Source organism: Panulirus ornatus, chromosome 14 (genome assembly GCF_036320965.1).
Source record: "Panulirus ornatus isolate Po-2019 chromosome 14, ASM3632096v1, whole genome shotgun sequence".
Taxonomy (NCBI): Eukaryota; Metazoa; Arthropoda; class Malacostraca; order Decapoda; family Palinuridae; genus Panulirus; species Panulirus ornatus.
Window position 1 is genome coordinate 41,101,587 of NC_092237.1, and position 20,915 is coordinate 41,122,501.

Sequence of the window (20,915 nt, forward strand, 5' to 3'; positions counted from 1 at the left end):
TGTGTCGGAGGTGGAGGGAACGAGGAGAAGAGGGAGACCAAATTGGAGGTGGAAAGATGGAGTGAAAAAGATTTTGTGTGATCGGGGCCTGAACATGCAGGAGGGTGAAAGGAGGGCAAGAAATAGAGTGAATTGGAGTCATGTGGTATACAGGGGTTGACGTGCTGTCAGTGGATTGAAGCAAGGCATGTGAAGCGTCTGGGGTAAACCATGGAAAGCTGTGTAGGTATGTATATTTGCGTGTGTGGACGTGTGTATGTACATGTGTATGGGGGGGGGGGTTGGGCCATTTCTTTCGTCTGTTTCCTTGCGCTACCTCGCAAACGCGGGAGACAGCGACAAAGTATAAAAAAAAAAAAAAAAAAAAAAAAAAAATATATATATATATATATATATATATATATATATATATATATATATGTATATATGTATATATATATATATATATATATATATATATATATATATATATATATATATATATATATATATATATATATATATATATATATATATATATATATATATATATATATATATATATACATATATATATATATATATATATATATATATATATATATATATATATATATATATATATATATATATATATATATATATATATATATATATATATTATCCCTGGGGATAGGGGAGAGAGAATACTTCCCACGTATTCCCTGCGTGTCGTAGAAGGCGACTAAAAGGGGAGGGGGCGGGGGGCTGGAAACCCTCCCCTCTCTTTTTTTTTAATTTTCCCAAAGAGGGAACAGAGAACGAGGCCAGGTGAGGATATTCCCTCAGAGACCCAGCCCTCTGTTCTTAACGCTACCTTGCTAACGCGGGAAATGGCGAATAGTTTGAAAGAAAAAGAAAGATATATATATATATATATATATATATATATATATATATATATATATATATATATATATATATATATATATATATATATATATATATATATATATATATATATATATATTCATACTTGCTGCCTTCATCCAATTCCATCGCCACCCTCCACACATGAACCCCCACCCTCCACCCCATCCCTACTCACCCATCCCTACAGCGAGGTAACGCCAGGAAAAAACAAAAAGGCTACATTCGGTCACACTCAGTCTTATCTATCATGTGTAATGCAACGAAACCAAAGCTCCCTTTCCACATCCAGGCCTCACAGACCTTTCCATGGTTTACCCAAGAAGCTTCACATGCGCTGGTTCAATCTACTATCAGCATGTCAATGGATTGGTGTTGGAGGGAAGTTACTAGAAGTTGCGAGGAGTTTCAGTCAAGTCATTTGAGTGTCTGTACGATTTTGGAGAGTGGATAGTGAATTTTTACAGATGAAGGTTGGTCTGTGTCAAAAGTGTGTAATGTCACCATGGCTATTTATTTTGTTTATGGTTGAGTTGGTGATTGACCACCCAGGCAATATTCAGATAAGAGAGGTAAATGCAAGGAATGTGGTGGGTTCGGAGTCTATTTGGGGTGGCGAGCCTGGGAGGTGAATCTGTTGCAGTTTGCTGATGACACGGCTTTGGTGGCAGACTCGATTGAGCAATTGCAGAATCTGATGGCTAAGTTTGGGAGAATGTGTGAAAGGAGGATATTGAGAGTAAATGTAAGTAAAAGCAAAGTTATTAGATTTAGCAGTGCGAAGAGGCAGGTTAACTGGACTGTGGGTTCGAAAGGCCAGAACCTGGTGGAATTGAAGTGTTTTAGATACTTGAGAGTGGGCATGGCGGGGAATGGAACCACGGACACTGAAATGATCAGTATCCGTGCCTGACGCACTAGAAACCGTGTGGTGAGGGAGTGTGTGAGGGTAAAATGGGCATGTTTGATAGCAGAGTATCTAAGACAGTGTTGTACGATGCGGGGCATGGCCCACATGAACAGGTAAGAAAGAGGTTGGATGTGTTGCAAATGAAATGTCTGAGGACAATATGTGATGTGAGGAAGGGGAAGAGAGAGGTGTGGTAGTATGAGATGTATGGGCGAAACTAAACTGGATAGAATACGAAAAATGAAGAAAATAGAAAGAAATTTCATATCGATAAGGGCAAGAAAAGAACAAGCAAAAGTGAGACATAACAGCTAGAGAATGCATCTGGGGAAAGGACTCCATTGTTTTCGTTTGTTCAGGGCAGTAAACAGCGTACAAGTACAGAAGGACAAGAATATCACACGGAAAATTATGTAAAGTAGAGAAATTGACCTAAACTTTTGCTCCGATGTTTCATATTAGTAATTAAATACCATGTCGACTCCGTAGTTATTTGTTGCAGAAGTGATAAGTACACTTCCATCGAAGGATTCCACTGCAGATATGTTTCTGTAGCTCTTCCTCTACATAGATTAGTCGGTAAATGTCAGTGTCCGACATGATACCTTTTGTCGCATGTCATTCGTAAGAAAGTCAACATATCCTTGTATGTTCCGGACTTGCATGTTACAGACTCACCTTATTGCTCTGATCGTCTCAGGTGAGGAAGAAATTCCTGGAGTCGTCGACGGTACAATGGTTCGTCATCGTGGATGAGGATCTGACGGAGGAGCTGCAAGTGCTGCTCCGGGAAGGTACTCAGGTAAGGCCAGGCTACAAGATACCACAAGGTAATGGTCTGACGGAGGAGCTGCCTGCTGGTGCTGCTCCGGGAAGGTACTCAGGTAAGGCCAGGCTACAAGAGACAACAACAAGGTAATGGTCTGACGGAGCAGCTGCCTGCTGGTGCTGCTCCGGGAAGGTACTCAGGTAAGGCCAAGCTACAAGAGACAACAACAAGGTAATGGTCTGACGGAGGAGCTGCCTGCTGGTGCTGCTCCGGGAAGGTACTCAGGTAAGGCCAAGCTACAAGAGACAACAACAAGGTAATGGTCTGACGGAGGAGCTGCCTGCTGGTGCTGCTCCGGGAAGGTACTCAGGTAAGGCCAAGCTACAAGAGACAACAACAAAGTAATGGTCTGACGGAGCAGCTGCCTGCTGGTGCTGCTCCGGGAAGGTACTCAGGTAAGGCCAGGCTACAAGAGACAACAACAAGGTAATGGTCTGACGGAGGAACTGCCTGCTGGTGCTGCTCCGGGAAGGTACTCAGGTAAGGCCAGGCTACAAGAGACAACAACAAGGTAATGGTCTGACGGAGGAGCTGCCTGCTGGTGCTGCTCCGGGAAGGTACTCAGGTAAGGCCAGGCTACAAGACACAAAAACAAGGTAATGGTCTGACGGAGGAGCTGCCTGCTGGTGCTGCTCCGGGAAGGTGCTCAGGTAAGGCCAGGCTACAAGAGACAACAACAAGGTAATGGTCTGACGGAGGAGCTGCCGGTGCTGCTAGGGGAAGGTGCTCAGGTAAGACCAGTCTACACGAGACAACAGTAAGGTATATGTAAACCTGAATGAGGATTGTCTACTCCTACTATCATTCTTTTTTCTTTTTTGTATGAGAAGCGGTCATCGATGTGATTGCAGGCAAAGGCCTCCTTCGCAAGAGTGATCCGTGTTAAGAAAGACAACAGATATAGGAATGCTTGCCTGAGATCAGTATGTGGAATATCCACGAAAACCATCTTCCATTCTATTCCACCATCGCCATATACTGTACAAGTAGTATTCATATATGACAACACCATCAAGAAAGCCCTCATCAAAAATAGCCAACCAAATAATACAGGTGTTTATAAAATCCCATGTAAAGGCCTGTAACCAATTTTATATTGAACAGTCGTGAAAGATTTGAAGACCAGGATCTCAATATAAGTATAGTGCTAGGATAGCCCAACAGAGCAACGGCTTATTCGAACATAGAAGTTTTTGATCACCATATCGAATGGGAAGCAGCTAAGACCATAGCTAAACCAAATTTGTTCAGCGAAAGAAATGTATTTGAATCATGTTTGATCCCCGACACATTTGATTATAATGCAAATATGTCCTTTGGCCATTTTCAATATGACAAACTGTTAACTGATATAATCATTATATACACCAGAATAACCTTGTCCACACACCATATATACATATATATATATATATATATATATATATATATATATATATATATATATATATATATATATATATATATATATATATATATATATATATATATATATATATATACATATATATATATATATATATATATATATATATATATATATATATATATATATATATATATATATATATATATATATATATATATATATATATATATATATATATATATATATATATATATATATATATATATATATATATATATATATATATATATATATATATATATATATATATATATATATATATATATACATATACATATATATATATATATATATATATATATATATATATATATATATATATATATATATATATATATATATATATATTGTACAAAGGCAAAGGGGATAAGAGTGAGTGCTCAAATTACAGAGGTATAAGTTTGTTCAGCATTCCTGGTAAATTATATGGGAGGGTATTGATTGAGACGGTGAAGGCATGTACAGAGCATCAGATTGGGGAAGAGCAGTGTGGTTTCAGAAGTGGTAGAGGATGTGTGGATCAGGTGTTTGCTTTGAAGAATGTATGTGAGAAATACTTAGAAAAGCAAATGGATTTGTATGTAGCATTTATGGATCTGGAGAAGGCATATGATAGAGTTGATAGAGATGCTCTGTGGAAGGTATTAAGAATACATGGTGTGGGAGGAAAGTTGTTAGAAGCAGTGAAAAGTTTTTATCGAGGATGTAAGGCATGTGTACGTGTAGGAAGAGAGGAAAGTGATTGGTTCTCAGTGAATGTAGGTTTGCGGCAGGGGTGTGTGATGTCTCCATGGTTGTTTAATTTGTTTATGGATGGGGTTGTTAGGGAGGTAAATGTAAGAGTTTTGCAAAGAGGGGCAAGTATGAAGTCTGTTGGGGATGAGAGAGCTTGGGAAGTGAGTCAGTTGTTGTTCGCTGATGATACAGCGCTGGTGGCTGATTCATGTCAGAAACTGCAGAAGCTGGTGACTGAGTTTGGTAAAGTGTGTGGAAGAAGAAAGTTAAGAGTAAATGTGAATAAGAGCAAGGTTATTAGGTACAGTAGGGTTGAGGGTCAAGTCAATTGGGAGGTGAGTTTCAATGGAGAAAAACTGGAGGAAGTGAAGTGTTTTAGATATCTGGGAGTGGATCTGGCAGCGGATGGAACCATGGAAGCGGAAGTGGATCATAGGGTGGGGGAGGGGGGGGAAAATTCTGGGGGCCTTGAAGAATGTGTGGAAGTCGAGAACATTATCTCAGAAAGCAAAAATGGGTATGTTTGAAGGAATAGTGGTTTCAACAATGTTGTATGGTTGCGAGGCGTGGGCTATGGATAGAGTTGTGCGCAGGAGGATGGATGTGCTGGAAATGAGATGCTTGAGGACAATGTGTGGTGTGAGGTGGTTTGATCGAGTGAGTAACGAAAGGGTAAGAGAGATGTGTGGAAATAAAAAGAGCGTGGTTGAGAGAGCAGAAGAGGGTGTTTTGAAGTGGTTTGGGCACATGGAGAGAATGAGTGAGGAAAGATTGACCAAGAGGATATATGTGTCGGAGGTGGAGGGAACGAGGAGAAGAGGGAGACCAAATTGGAGGTGGAAAGATGGAGTGAAAAAGATTTTGTGTGATCGGGGCCTGAACATGCAGGAGGGTGAAAGGAGGGCAAGGAATAGAGTGAATTGGAGCGATGTGGTATACCGGGGTTGACGTGCTGTCAGTGGATTGAATCAAGGCATGTGAAGCGTCTAGGGTAAACCATGGAAAGCTGTGTAGGTATGTATATTTTCGTGTGTGGACGTATGTATATACATGTGTATGGGGGGGGGGGTGGGGCCATTTCTTTCGTCTGTTTCCTTGCGCTACCTCGCAAACGCGGGAGACAGCGACAAAGTATAATGAAAAAAAAAAAAAAATATATATATATATATATATATATATGTATATATATATATATATATATATATATATATATATATATATATATATATATATATATATATATATATATATATATATATATATATATTTTCCCTGGGGATAGGGGAGAAAGAATACTTCCCACGTATTCCCTGCGTGCCGTAGAAGGCGACAAAAAGGGAAGGGAGCGGGGGGCTGGAAATCCTTCCCTCTCGTTTTTTTTTTTTTATTTTCCAAAAGAAGGAACAGAGAAGAGGGCCAGGTGAGGATATTCCCTCAAAGGCCCAGTCCTCTGTTCTTAACGCTACCTCGCTATCGCGGGAAATGGCGAATAGTATAAAAAAAAAAGAAATATATTTATATATATATATATATGTTTATATTTATATATATATATATATATATATATATATATATATATATATATATATATATATATATATGTTTATATTTATATATATATATATATATATATATATATATATATATATATATATATATATATATATATATATATATATATATATATATATATATATATATATATATATATATATATATATATATATATATATATATATATATATATGTTATATATATATATATATATATATATATATATATATATATATATATATATATATATATATATATATATATATATATATATATATATATATATATATATATATATATATATATATATATATATATATATATATATATATATATATATATATATATATATATATATATATATATATATATATATATATATATATATATATATATATATATATATATATATATATATATATATATATATATATTATATATATATATATATATATATATATATATATATATATATATATATATATATATATATATATATATATATATATATATATATATATATATATATATATATACATATATATATATACATATATATATATATATATATATATATATATATATATATATATATATATATATATATATATATATATATATATATATATATATATATATATATATATATATATATATATATATATATATATATATATATATATATATATATATATATATATATATATATATATATATATATATATATATATATATAGATATATATATCAAATCTATCATATGCCTTCTCCAGATCCATAAATGCTACATACAAATCCATTTGCTTTTCTAAGTATTTCTCACATACATTCTTCAAAGCAAACACCTGATCCACACATCCTCTACCACTTCTGAAACCACACTGCTCTTACCCAATATGATGCTCTATACTTCCCTTCACCCTCTCAATCAATACCCTCCTATATAATTTACCAGGAATACTCAACAAACTTATACCTCTGTAATTTGAGCACTCACTCTTATCCCCTTTGCCTTTGTACAATGGCACTATGCACGCATTCCACCAATCCTCAGGCACCTCATCATGAGTCATACATACATTGAATAACCTTACCAACCAGTCAACAATACCGTCACCCCATTTTTTGATAAATTCCACTGCAATACCATCCAAACCTGCTGCCTTGTCGGCTTTCATCTTCCGCAAAACTTTTACTACCTCTTCTCTGTTTACCAAATCATTTTCCCTAACCCTCTCACTTTGCACACCACCTCGACCAAGACACCCTATATCTGATACTCTATCATCAAACACATTCAACAAACCTTCAAAATACTCACTCCATCTCCTTCTCACATCACCACTACTTGTTATCACTTCCCCATTAGCACCCTTCACTGAACTTCCCATTTGCTCCCTTGTCTTAAGCACTTTATTTACCTCTTTCCAGAACATCTTTTTATTCTCCCTAAAATTTAATGATACTCTCTCACCCCAACTCTCATTTGGAAGGTATTAAGAATATATGGTGTGGGAGGCAAGTTGTTAGAAGCAGTGAAAAGTTTTTATCGAGGATGTAAGGCATGTGTACGTGTAGAAGAGAGGAAAGTGATTGGTTCTCAGTAAATGTAGGTTTGCGGCAGGGGTGTGTGATGTCTCCATGGTTGTTTAATTTGTTTATGGATGGGGGTTGTTAGGGAGGTGAATGCAAGAGTTTTGGAAAGAGGGGCAAGTATGAAGTCTGTTGTGGATGAGAGAGCTTGGGAAGGGAGTCAGTTGTTGTTCGCTGATGATACAGCGCTGGTGGCTGATTCATGTGAGAAACTGCAGAAGCTGGTGACTGACTTTGGTAAAGTGTGTGAAAGAAGAAAGTTAAGAGTGAATATGAATAAGAGCAAGGTTATTAGGTACAGTAGGGTTGAGGGTCAAGTCAATTGGGAGGTGAGTTTGAATGGAGAAAAACTGGAGGAAGTAAAGTGTTTTAGATATCTGGGAGTGGATCTGGCAGCGGATGGAACCATGGAAGCGGAAGTGAATCGTAGGGTGGGGGAGGGGGCGAAAATCCTGGGAGCCTTGAAGAATGTGTGGAAGTCGAGAACATTATCTCGGAAAGCAAAAATGGGTATGTTTGAAGGAATAGTGGTTCCAACAATGTTGTATGGTTGCGAGGCGTGGGCTATGGATAGAGTTGTGCGCAGGAGGGTGGATGTGCTGGAAATGAGATGTTTGAGGACAATGTGTGGTATGAGGTGGTTTGATCGAGTAAGTAATGTAAGGGTAAGAGAGATGTGTGGAAATAAAAAGAGTGTGGTGTGAGAGAGCAGAAGAGTTTGTTTTGAAATGGTTTGGGCACATGGAGGGAATGAGTGAGGAAAGATTGACCAAGAGGATATTTGTGTCGGAGGTGGAGGGAACGAGGAGAAGTGGGAGACCAAATTGGAGGTGGAAAGATGGAATGAAAAAGATTTTGAGTGATCGGGGCCTGAAGATGCAGGAGGGTGAAAGGCGGACAAGGAATAGAGTGAATTGGATCGATGTGGTATACCGGGGTTGACGTGCTGTCAGTAGATTGAATCAGGGCATGTGAAGCGTCTGGGGTAAACCATGGAAAGTTGTGTGGGGCCTGGATGTGGAAAGGGAGCTGTGGTTTCGGGCATTATTGCATGACTGCTGGAGACTGAGTGTGAACGAATAGGGCCTTTGTTATCTTTTCCTAGCGCTACCTCGCACACATGAGGGGGAGTGGGATGGTATTCCATGTGTGGCGAGGTGGCGATGGGAATGAATAAAGGCAGGCAGTGTGAATTGTGTGCATGGATATATATGTATGTGTCTGTGTGTGTATATATATGTGTACATTGAGATATATGGGTGTGTAGGTTTGCTTGTGTGGACGTGTGTGTATATACATGTGTATGGGGGTGGGTTGGGCCATTTCTTTCTTCTGTTTCCTTGCGCTACCTCGCAAATGCGGGAGACACCGACAAAGCAAAATAAATAAATATAAATAAAAAAAAAAAAAAATATATATATATATATATATATATATATATATATATATATATATATATATATATATATATATATATATATATATATATATATATATATATATATATATATATATATATATATATATATATATATATATATATATATATATATATATATATATATATATATATATATATTATCCCTGGGGATAGGGGAGAAAGAATACTTCCCACGTATTCCCTGCGTGTCGTAGAAGGCGACTAAAAGGGGAGGGAGCGGTGGGCTGGAAATCCTCCCCTCTTGTTTTTTTTTTTTCTTTTTTCCAAAAAAAGGAACAGAGAAGGGGGCCAGGTGAGGATGTTCCCTCAGAGGCCCAGTCCTCTGTTCTTAACGCTACCTTGCTGATGCGGGAAATGGCGAATAGTTTGAAAAAAAAAAAGAAAATATATATATATATATATATATATATATATATATATATATATATATATATATATATATATATATATATATATATATATATATATGTATATATATATGTATATATATTCCTAAGAGTCCATGAGGAAAATTAAACGCGATAAGTTCTCAAGTGCACTTTCGTGTAATAATCACATCATCAGGCAAGACACGAGAGAGAAATATAACAGTCAGTTGATATAACACGGAGAGCCGTAGCTAGGACGCCATTTGGTAAACATGCGATTGTCCAAGACAGAAAACGAGCGTATCATAAACTTATCATTTTACAAATTCTGTCAACAATAAAGCTATCCAATTTGTATAGACCATCACTGATATTAGGATTATGTATATTATATTTTATTCATTTGTTATGCTTTGTCGCTGCGTCCCACATTAGCGAGGTAGCCCAAGGAAACAGACGAAAAAATGGCCCAACCCCCCCACATACATATTTATGTACATACACGTCCACACACGCACATATACATACCTATACATTCCAACATATACATATAGATACATACACAGACGTATACATACATGCACATGTATATGATTCATACTTGCTGCCTTTATTCATTTCCGTCGCCACCCCGCCACACATGAAATGACAACCCCCTTCCCCTCGCATGCGCGCGAGGTAGCGTTATGAAAAGACAACAAAGGCCACGTTCGTTCACAATCAGACTCAAGCTGTCATGTATAATGTACCATAACCACAGATCCCTCTCCACATCCATGCCCCACAGAACTTTCCATGGTTCACCCCAGACGCTTCACATGCCCTGGTTCAATCCATTGACAGCACATCGACACCGGTACACCACATCATTCCAAATCACTTTATTCCTTGCACACCTTTCACCCTCCTGCACGCTCAGGCCCCGACCGTTCAAAATCTTTTTCACCCCGTCTTTTCACCTCCAATTTGGTTTCCCACTTCTCCTCGTTCCCTGCACCCCTGACAAATATATCCTCTTTGTCAATTTTTCCTCACCCATTCTCTCCATGTGACCAAACTATTTCAAACACCCAATTCTGCTCTCTCAACCACACTCTTTTTATTACCACACGTCTTTCTTACCCTTTCATTACTTACTCGGTCAAACCACCTCAAACAACATATTGTCCTCAAACATCTCACTTCCAACACATCCACCCTTCTCCGCAAACCTCTATATACAGCCCACGCCTCGCAACCATATAACATTGTTGGAACCACTATTCCTTCAAACATACCCAGTTTTGCTTTCCGAGATAATGTTCTCGCCTTCCACACACTTTTCAACGCTCCCAGAACTTTCGCCCCCTCCCCAACGCTGTGACTCACTTCCCCTTCCATGGTTCCATCTGCTGCCAAATCCACCCAAGGTATCTAAAACACTTCACTTCCTCCAGTTCTTTTTCCATTCAAACTTACCTCCCAATTGGCTTGTCCCTAAACCCTACTGCACCTAATAACCTTATTCTTATTCACATTTACTCTCAGCTTTCTTCTCTCACACACTCTACCAAACTCAGTCACCAGCTTTTGCAGTCTCTCACACGAATCAGCCACCAGCGCTATATCATCAGCGAACAACAACTGACTCACATCCCAAGCTCTCTCATCCAAAACAGACAACATACTTGCCCCTCTCTACAAAACTCTTGCATTCACCTCCCTAACAACCCCATCCATAAACAAATTAAACAACCATGGAGATATCACGCACCCCTACCGCAAACCGACATTCACTGAGAACCAATCACTTTCCTCTCTTCCTACTCGTACACATGCCTTACATCCTCGTTAAAAACTTTTCACTGCTTCTAACAACTTGCCTCCCACACCATATATTCTTTTTACTTTCCACAAAGCATCTCTATCAACTCTATCATATTCCTTATCCATGATCCATAAATGCTACATACAAATCCATTTGCTTTTCTAAGTATTTCTCATATACATTCATCAAAGCAAACACCTGATCCACACATCCTCTACCACTTCTAAAAACCACGCTGCTCTTCCCCAATCTGGTGCTCTGTATGTGTTTTCAACCTCTCTATCAATACCCTCCCATATAATTTCCCAGGAATACTCAGCAAACTTATACCTCCGTAATTTGAGCACTCACCTTCATCCCATTTACCTTTTTACAAAGGAACTATGCATGCATTCCGCCAATCCTCAGGCACCTCACGACGAGTCATACGTACATTAGATATCCTTACCAACCAGTCAACAACACAGTCACCCCTTTTTTAATAGATTCCTCTGCAATACCATCCAACAAAGCTTCTACTACCTCTTTTCTGTTTACTAAATCATTCTCCCCAACCCTCTCACTTCGCACACCAACTCGACCAAAACAACTTATATCTGCCACTCTATCATCAAACACATTCAACAAACCTTCAAAGTACTCACTTCTCACATCACCACTACTTGTTATCACCTCCTTCACCCTTCACCGATGTTCCTATTTGTTCCCTTGTCCTACACACTTTATTTACCACCTTCCAAAACATCTTTTTATTCTCCCCAAAATTTAATGATACTCTTTCACCCCAACTTTCATTTGCCCTCTTTTTCACCTCTTGCACCTTTCTCTTGACCTCCTACCTCTTTCTTGTATACATCTCCCAGTAATTTGCACTATTTCCCTGCAAAACTCGTCCAAATGCTTCTCTTCTCTTTCACTAATAATTTTACTTCATCATCCCACCACTCACTACCCTTTCTAATTGGCCCAAATCCAACGCGTCTAATGCCACAAGCATCTTTTGCGCAAGCCATCACTGCTTCCCTATATACATCCCATTCCTCCCCCAACTCCCCTTACGTCCTTTGCTCTCACCTTTTTTCCATTCTGCACTCAATCCCTCCTGGTACTTCCTCAAACAATTCTCCTTCCCAAGCTCACTTACTCTCACCACTCTCTTCACCGCAACATTCTCTCTTATTTTCTGAAAACCTGTACAAATCTTCACGTTCATCTCCACAAGATAATGATCAGACATCCCTCCAGTTGCACCTCTCAGCACATTAACATCCAAAAGTCTCTCTTTCGCGCGCCTATCAAGTAACACGTAATCCAATAACGCTCACTGGCTATCTCTCCGACTTACATACGTATACTTATGTATATCTCTCCTTTAAACCAGGTATTCCCAATCACCAGTCATTTTTCAGCACATAAATATGTAAGCTCCTCACCATTTCCATTTACAACACTGAACACCCCATGTACACCAATTATTCCCTAAACTGCCACATTACTCATCTTTGCATTCAGATCACTCATCAATATAATCAGCTCAGCTGGTCCCAAAACACTTGCCCCTCATGATCTTTCTTCTTATGCCCAGGTGCATATGCACCAATAATCACTCATCTCTTCATCTACTTTTAGTTTTACACATATCAATTTAGAGTTTACTTTCTTACCCTCTATCACATACTCCCACCCCTCCTGTTTCAGGAGCAGTGCTACTCCTTCCCTTCCTCTTGTCCTCTCACCTGACTTTACTCGCAAAACATTCCCAAACCGCTCTTCCCCTTTACACTTGAGCTCGTTTCACTCAGAGCCAAAACATCCAGGTTCCTTTCCTCAAACATACTACCTATCTCTCCTTTTTTCTCATCTTCGATAAATCCAAAAACAATTAGACAGCCTAATACATAATATATATATTATTAGTGAAAGAGAAGAGAGAGGCATTTGGACGATTTTTGCAGGGAAAAAATGCAATTGAGTGGGAGATATATAAAAGAAAGAGACAGGAGGTCAAGAGAAAGGTGCAAGAGGTGAAAAAGAGGGCAAATGAGAGTTGGGGTGAGAGAGTATCATTAAATTTTAGGGAGAATAAAAAGATGTTCTGGAAGGAGGTAAATAAAGTGCGTAAGACAAGGGAGCAAATGGGAACTTCAGTGAAGGGCGCAAATGGGGAGGTGATAACAAGTAGTGGTGATGTGAGAAGGAGATGGAGTGAGTATTTTGAAGGTTTGTTGAATGTGTTTGATGATAGAGTGGCAGATATAGGGTGTTTTGGTCGAGGTGGTGTGCAAAGTGAGAGGGTTAGGGAAAATGATTTGGTAAACAGAGAAGAGGTAGTAAAAGCTTTGCGGAAGATGAAAGCCGGCAAGGCAGCAGGTTTGGATGGTATTGCAGTGGAATTTATTAAAAAAGGGGGTGACTGTATTGTTGACTGGTTGGTAAGGTTATTTAATGTATGTATGACTCATGGTGAGGTGCCTGAGGATTGGCGGAATGCGTGCATAGTGCCATTGTACAAAGGCAAAGGGGATAAGAGTAAGTGCTCAAATTACAGAGGTATAAGTTTGTTCAGTATTCCTGGTAAATTATATGGGAGGGTATTGATTGAGACGGTGAAGGCATGTACAGAGCATCAGATTGGGGAAGAGCAGTGTGGTTTCAGAAGTGGTAGAGGATGTGTGGATCAGGTGTTTGCTTTGAAGAATGTATGTGAGAAATACTTAGAAAAGCAAATGGATTTGTATGTAGCATTTATGGATCTGGAGAAGGCATATGATAGAGTTGATAGAGATGCTCTGTGGAAGGTATTAAGAATATATGGTGTGGGAGGCAAGTTGTTAGAAGCAGTGAAAAGTTTTTATCGAGGATGTAAGGCATGTGTACGTGTAGGAAGAGAGGAAAGTGATTGGTTCTCAGTGAATGTAAGTTTGCGGCAGGGGTGTGTGATGTCTCCATGGTTGTTTAATTTGTTTATGGATGGGGTTGTTAGGGAGGTGAATGCAAGAGTTTTGGAAAGAGGGGCAAGTATGAAGTCTGTTGTGGATGAGAGAGCTTGGGAAGTGAGTCAGTTGTTGTTCGCTGATGATACAGCGCTGGTGGCTGATTCATGTGAGAAACTGCAGAAGCTGGTGACTGAGTTTGGTAAAGTGTGTGAAAGAAGAGTTAAGAGTAAATGTGAATAAGAGCAAGGTTATTAGGTACAGTAGGGTTGAGGGTCAAGTCAACTGGGAGGTAAGTTTGAATCGAGAAAAACTGGAGGAAGTGAAGTGTTTTAGATATCTGGGAGTGGATCTGGCAGCGGATGGAACCATGGAAGCGGAAGTGGATCATAGGGTGGGGGAGGGGGCGAAAATCCTGGAAGCCTTGAAGAATGTGTGGAATTCGAGAACATTATCTCGGAAAGCAAAAATGGGTATGTTTGAAGGAATAGTGGTTCCAACAATGTTGTATGGTTGCGAGGCGTGGGCTATGGATAGAGTTGTGCGCAGGAGGGTGGATGTGCTGGAAATGAGATGTTTGAGGACAATGTGTGGTGTGAGGTGGTTTGATCGAGTAAGGGTAAGAGAGATGTGTGGAAATAAAAAGAGCGTGGTTGAGAGAGCAGAAGAGGGTGTTTTGAAATGGTTTGGGCACATGGAGAGAATGAGTGAGGAAAGATTGACCAAGAGGATATATGTGTCGGAGGTGGAGGGAACACATTCTTCAAGGCTCCCAGGATTTTCGGCCCCTCCCCCACCCTATGACTCACTTCCGCTTCCATGGTTCCATCCGCTGCCATATCCACTCCCAGATATCTAAAACACTTTACTTCCTCCAGTTTTTCTCCATTCAAACTTACCTCCCAAGTGACTTGACGCCCAACCCTACTGTACCTAATAACCTTGCTCTTATTCACATTTACTCTCAACTTTCTTCTTTCACACACTTTACCAAACTCAGTCACCAGCTTCTGCAGTTTCTCACATGAATCAACCACCAGCGCTGTATCATCAGCGAACGGCAACTGACTCACTTCCCAAGCTCTCTCCTCCACAACAGACTGCATATTTGCCCCTCTTTCCAAAACTCTTGCATTTACCTCCCTAACAACCCCATCCATAAACAAATTAAACAACCATGGAGACATCACACACCCCTGCCGCAAACCTATATTCACTGAGAACCAATCACTTTCCTCTCTTCCGACACGTACATATGCCTTACATCCTCGATAAAAACTTTTCACTGCTCCTAACAACTTGCCTTCCCCACCATATATTCTTAGTACCTTCCACGGAGCATCTCTATCAACTCTATCAAATGCCTTCTCCAGATCCATAATTGCTACATACAAATCCATTTGCTTTTCTTAGTATTTCTCACATACATTCTTCAAAGTAAACACCTGATCCACACATCCTCTACCACTTCTGAAACCACACTGCTCTTCCCCAATCTGATGCTCTGTACATGCCTTCACCCTCTCAATCAATACCCTCCCATATAATTTACCAGGAATACTCAACAAACTTATACCTCTGTAATTTGAGCACTCACTCTTATCCCCTTTGCCTTTGTACAATGGCACTATGCAAGCATTCCGCCAATCCTCAGGCACCTCACCAAGAATCACACATACATTGAATAACCTTACCAACCAGTCAACAATACAGTCACCTCCTTTTTTTTTTGTAAATTCCACTGCAATACCATCCAAAACTACTGCCTTGCCGGCTTTCATCTTCCGCAAAGTTTTTACTACCTCTTCTCTGTTTACCAAATCATTTTCCCTAACCCTCTCACTTTGCACACCACCTCGACCAAAATACCCTATATCTGCCACTCTATCATCAAAGACATTCAACAAACCTTCAAGTTACTCACTCCATCTCCTTCTCACATCACCACTACTTGTTATCACATACCCATTAGCCCCCTTCACTGACGTTCCCATTTGCTCCCTTGTCTTACGCACTTTATTTACCTCCTTCCAGAACATCTTTATATTCTTCCTAAAATTTAATGATACTCTCTCACCCCAACTCTCATTTGCCCTCTTCTTTACCTCTTGCACCTTTCTCTTGACCTCCTGCCTCTTTCTTTTATATATCTCCCACTCATTTGCATTTTTTCCCTGCAAAAATCGTCCAAATGCCTCTCTCTTCTCTTTCACTAATAATCTTACTTCTTTCTCCCACCACTCACTACCCTTTCTAATCAACCCACCTGCCACGCTTCTCATGCCACAAGCATCTTTTGCGCAAGCCATCACTGCTTCCCTAAATACATCTCATTCCTCCCCCACTCCCCTTACCTCCTTTGTTCTCACCTTTTTCCATTCTGTGCTCTGAATTATTTATGTTATCTTGCTATCACATGTGTAGTTTACGGCCTCTGTTTTGAAGATAGGCAATCTTTTTTAAAGTTTACAAGCTTTTACTGAGCCGCAGTGCATCTAAACTACATTGGCAGACTACAGTGCGTTTGTGATGTGTGTGAGGTTGTTCGTCATAATGTAGCCATTAGTTTCCTTATTCTTGTGGTCAGTGATGATATCTGAACGATCTTCATGGATGTTTTACGTAACGTGACTATCTCCAGGATCCATTCGTCCCCTGTCTAGTAGGCAGGAGACGTTTAGTTTTAATAGAAAATTCGATGGACGGTTCCAAGCTGTTGTTGGGTTTGATTAATTCAACTGCTTGGAAGCGATTTTCCTAGATGCAAAGGATCTAAGTCGAACCCCCACCTCGTTGACTCACCGAGGTTATTCCTTATCGACCACATTACCACACACGAAGTTCGAGGGAACGTGGTCCCCAAATCAAGATATAAGCTACGTCAACGTTCTCATTCATGATACTTCAAGATTTGACCCATTCCTGCTTTCTTGTTCCTGTATTGTGCTGTATGATTCTTAATCAATGTGAGTGGAGATGGAAGATGTTTGTATGCTCAAAACGTCTCATGTATTTCGAGAACAAAGTGTAATTGGATGTATGACATTTAATTCACACTTTATCTAAAGAAACAAAACGTTTGATAAAAAGAAATACATTAATGTTACATGCGTATTGGTTTTGGTGTAGCCAAGCCCTTCTAAGCCCAGAGTGTCACCAGGCACAGAGGATGATCTTGAATATACAGGCGCTGGTTCTGCTTTTTCTGGTGTCGTCTTGCTGTTGATGAAGTGTGTATTGACAGCGGTAGCAGTGATCATTCCATAAAACAGGCATAGTAGCTACTTCCGTGTGTTACAGCAGCAAGAATACGTGTTGTTCATTTGGTCGAATGTCTCCACCGCATCTTTTGTATTGTTGTATTGTTCTCATTAATGGTGGGCTGGATGTACGTGGCGGACAGGAGATTGACCAGCTTTCCCTTGGTACGTGAAATGAAGAATGCCGTAGACAGTAAGATGTTGTTTTCTCGACCAGTTTGAAAGCTCTTTTCTGGAGGAATGTGTAGCTTACTGACCCGCATTGTGCCAGCAGTAGTCATGGCATAGTTGTGGGGCAGTTCCGTCAACAATCTTTTTCTATGATGGGGACACCAGTCACGGACAAAAGCCCACATCAAGACCGGGCCTTAATTGAAATATAGAAATATGTATGAACGGGAACAAGGAAAGGACAAGGGAAAGTATTGACGAATTTTGTAGGAAGTGAAAAACCTGACTTATATAATGTACCTGGCCATATTTATTGGGAGAAAGGAAAGAGCTCAAAAGCTACGAGGTTTAGGGAAAATAACAGTTATCGTAACGGCCCACACTTGAGTTGCAACGGCCTCACAGTAATCATATGACGCAACAGCTTGCCGGGAATTGAGTAGTCTACCCAGTGGTGAGGGCGCACAAGCAGCCAGCTATCGCGAAAAGCCAAAGCGATACCTGCAGAAGAGGGAAAGTGAACCAACATTACAGCGTAGGGCAAGATGATCAAGGTTGGAAGTTAGCCTGGGAGACTTTATGATTAGTACCGCTTTCTAATCACTCTATCACGTAAGGATACAGAGCTAAAACCACCCCACATGTGAGAGCAGTACTCTATACGGGGATGAATCAATCCTTTGTATAAACGGAGAAACTGTTCAGACATCTAAACATTACACCCAGTTTCTTGGAGGTAGACTTAGCAAATTCCCGTAGTGTGGATGTTACGGTAATACCAAGTATGCTCATTGAGTCAAGAGGTGGAATTGCAGAACCGTCAGAGGAGAGACGAGAGTTGCGAGGAGTTTTCGATCGAGAGATGGATAGAATCTGGGCCTTGGAAGCGTTAAACTGAACTAGATTCCGTCTACCCCACTGACATATCCTGTCCAAATCTGAGTTTATTGAGGAAGCTGTGTCAAGATGAGATGCAGATCGAGTAAGAGAAGAAGGAGGAAAATCGAAGGACGTGGATGTATGCAATGCTGAGTTGTTAGTATGTGAGTGCATTTCCTTATCTGTGGAGGAAAGGAATTCGTTGATAAAAGAAAAATGTGCGGGAGACAGGACAGAACCTTGTGAGACACAGCAGTTAATGGACAAAGAGGAGTCTGATCTATCAAAAAGCTTAGAGGTAGATAGGCCGGAAAGGGAGCTATATATGAAGGAGCAAAGTGAAAGAAAGAAGCCAAATAATGGGAGCTTAGAGATGAGACCCCGATGCCACACTCCGTCAAAAACTTCCAATATGTCAAGGGCAACTACAAATGACACCCAAAAATCTTTCAGGGATGATGACCGGACATTAGCAAGGTAGGAAAGAATATCGCAGGTGGATCTCCCCCTATGCAAGCCATACTGGTGATAAGAGAGAAGACTGAGTTTCGAGGTATCTAAGGGTATGGGAGTTGAGGAGGGATTCAAAACTTTAGTTATAGTTGATGTTAAAGCAATAGGAAGATAATTAGAGGGGTCAAAATGGTCATCCTTCTTAGTGATGGGATGTATCATTACACGCTTCCATGGAGAAAGAAAAGTTTTAGTTTTCAAACAGAAACGGAACAGACGAGCAAGCACAGGTACAAGTTCAGAGGCGCACTCAATACACGGGGATGGATGCCATCAGGACCATAAGCCTTGCTTGTCCAGAGAGAGATGCGCTTTTCAGACAGTCCGAAAACAGATTACGGGAAGAAGCACAGATTCAGTAAGAGGAGCATCAGAGAGTGAAGAAATGTCAAAGTCATCCAAGGTCTCCGGAGTTAAAGGAGAAACGAGAACCAAAGAGAGTTGCTTTGTCCCCGGGAGAGGCAGCTATAGTACCGTCAGAACGGAACAGTAAGGGAAATGTAGAGCGACAGAAGTTGTTCGGGATGCCCATAACTAAAGACCAGAAAGACCTATCAGTATATGACGAGGAGAGGTTAACGCATTTTTTCTTTGAACAAAGGAACATTTTGCCTCACAGATAACGTGCTTGCAATGATTACGGGCAGTGATAAAAGCTAAATAGGAGTCACAGAAAGGAGTGTTTTTCCAAGCCCGGTATGCCTGATCCCTTGCCTGAATGGCCTTAGAACAGTAATGGTTGAACCAAAGATTGGATGGAGAGGTCGTCTTGAAGGAAGAAGGGATAAATGATTCCATTCCCGCAAGAATAACCTCTGCCATGCGTTTGGCGGAGACAGAAGCATCACCACATAAGAGACAGTAATTTACCCAAGGAAATTTATAAAAGAAGTTACGTAAGTTATTCCTGTCATCTTTGTTGAGGTGTCGGTATTTACACAAAGAAGAAGCTGCTCGAGGGGGGAGGTACGGTTAAACTGTGGTCAGATAAACCAACTGGGGCGAGATTGTGTACTTACAGTGGGATGGACCAGAGGTGAAAATCAGATCCAGAATATTAGGAGAGTGGTCACAGCGGTCACGTATATGGGTAGGATGGGAGACAATTTGTTCTAGATCATTAAGAACAGAGAACGTGAGGGCTTCACTCCCTCCATCATCCGTATGGGAGAAATTCAACCATGTCCTATGGTGAACGTTGAAATCCTCGAGGTAGAGGATCTCAGCTTGATGGTGAGAGGTCTTTGAGGCGTGCAACAGGTGTGTTGATGTTGGAATAAGCACAAACACCTCCTTTGAACCGAAATCGTGAGTGGAGGTTATGATCAGATATGAATAAGGGACGACTGAGAACATCATTAGACAACTGTGTCTCATAGAGAAGTAAGCTATTATGAGAGGTACTAGCCAGATGGTGTTCAACTGAGAAGTTACTAGAGAGACCACAAATGTTGGTATAGTGAATAGAAAAAGAGGAAGGTCTCACAGAGAGAGATAGGCTGTGGGAAGGGCCGGTACTATTCGTCTTTATACACAGATTTTATTTTCATGTATGAAGCCGCCACACTTTCTCACACACGTCGCGTATTTCGACAAAAAAAAAAAA

The 20,915-nt window shown here is 39.9% G+C and overlaps 1 protein-coding gene across 1 annotated transcript in view; it reads left to right on the plus strand.

Annotated features, from left to right (window-relative positions):
- The window catches only part of LOC139753539 (uncharacterized), a 79,555-nt gene that overhangs the window by 54,666 nt on the left and 3,974 nt on the right, over positions 1-20,915 (plus strand). The window contains exon 4 of the mRNA XM_071670187.1: positions 2,499-2,600. Coding sequence (XP_071526288.1) covers positions 2,499-2,600 — 102 coding nt within the window. The remainder of the gene's footprint in view (positions 1-2,498; positions 2,601-20,915) is intronic.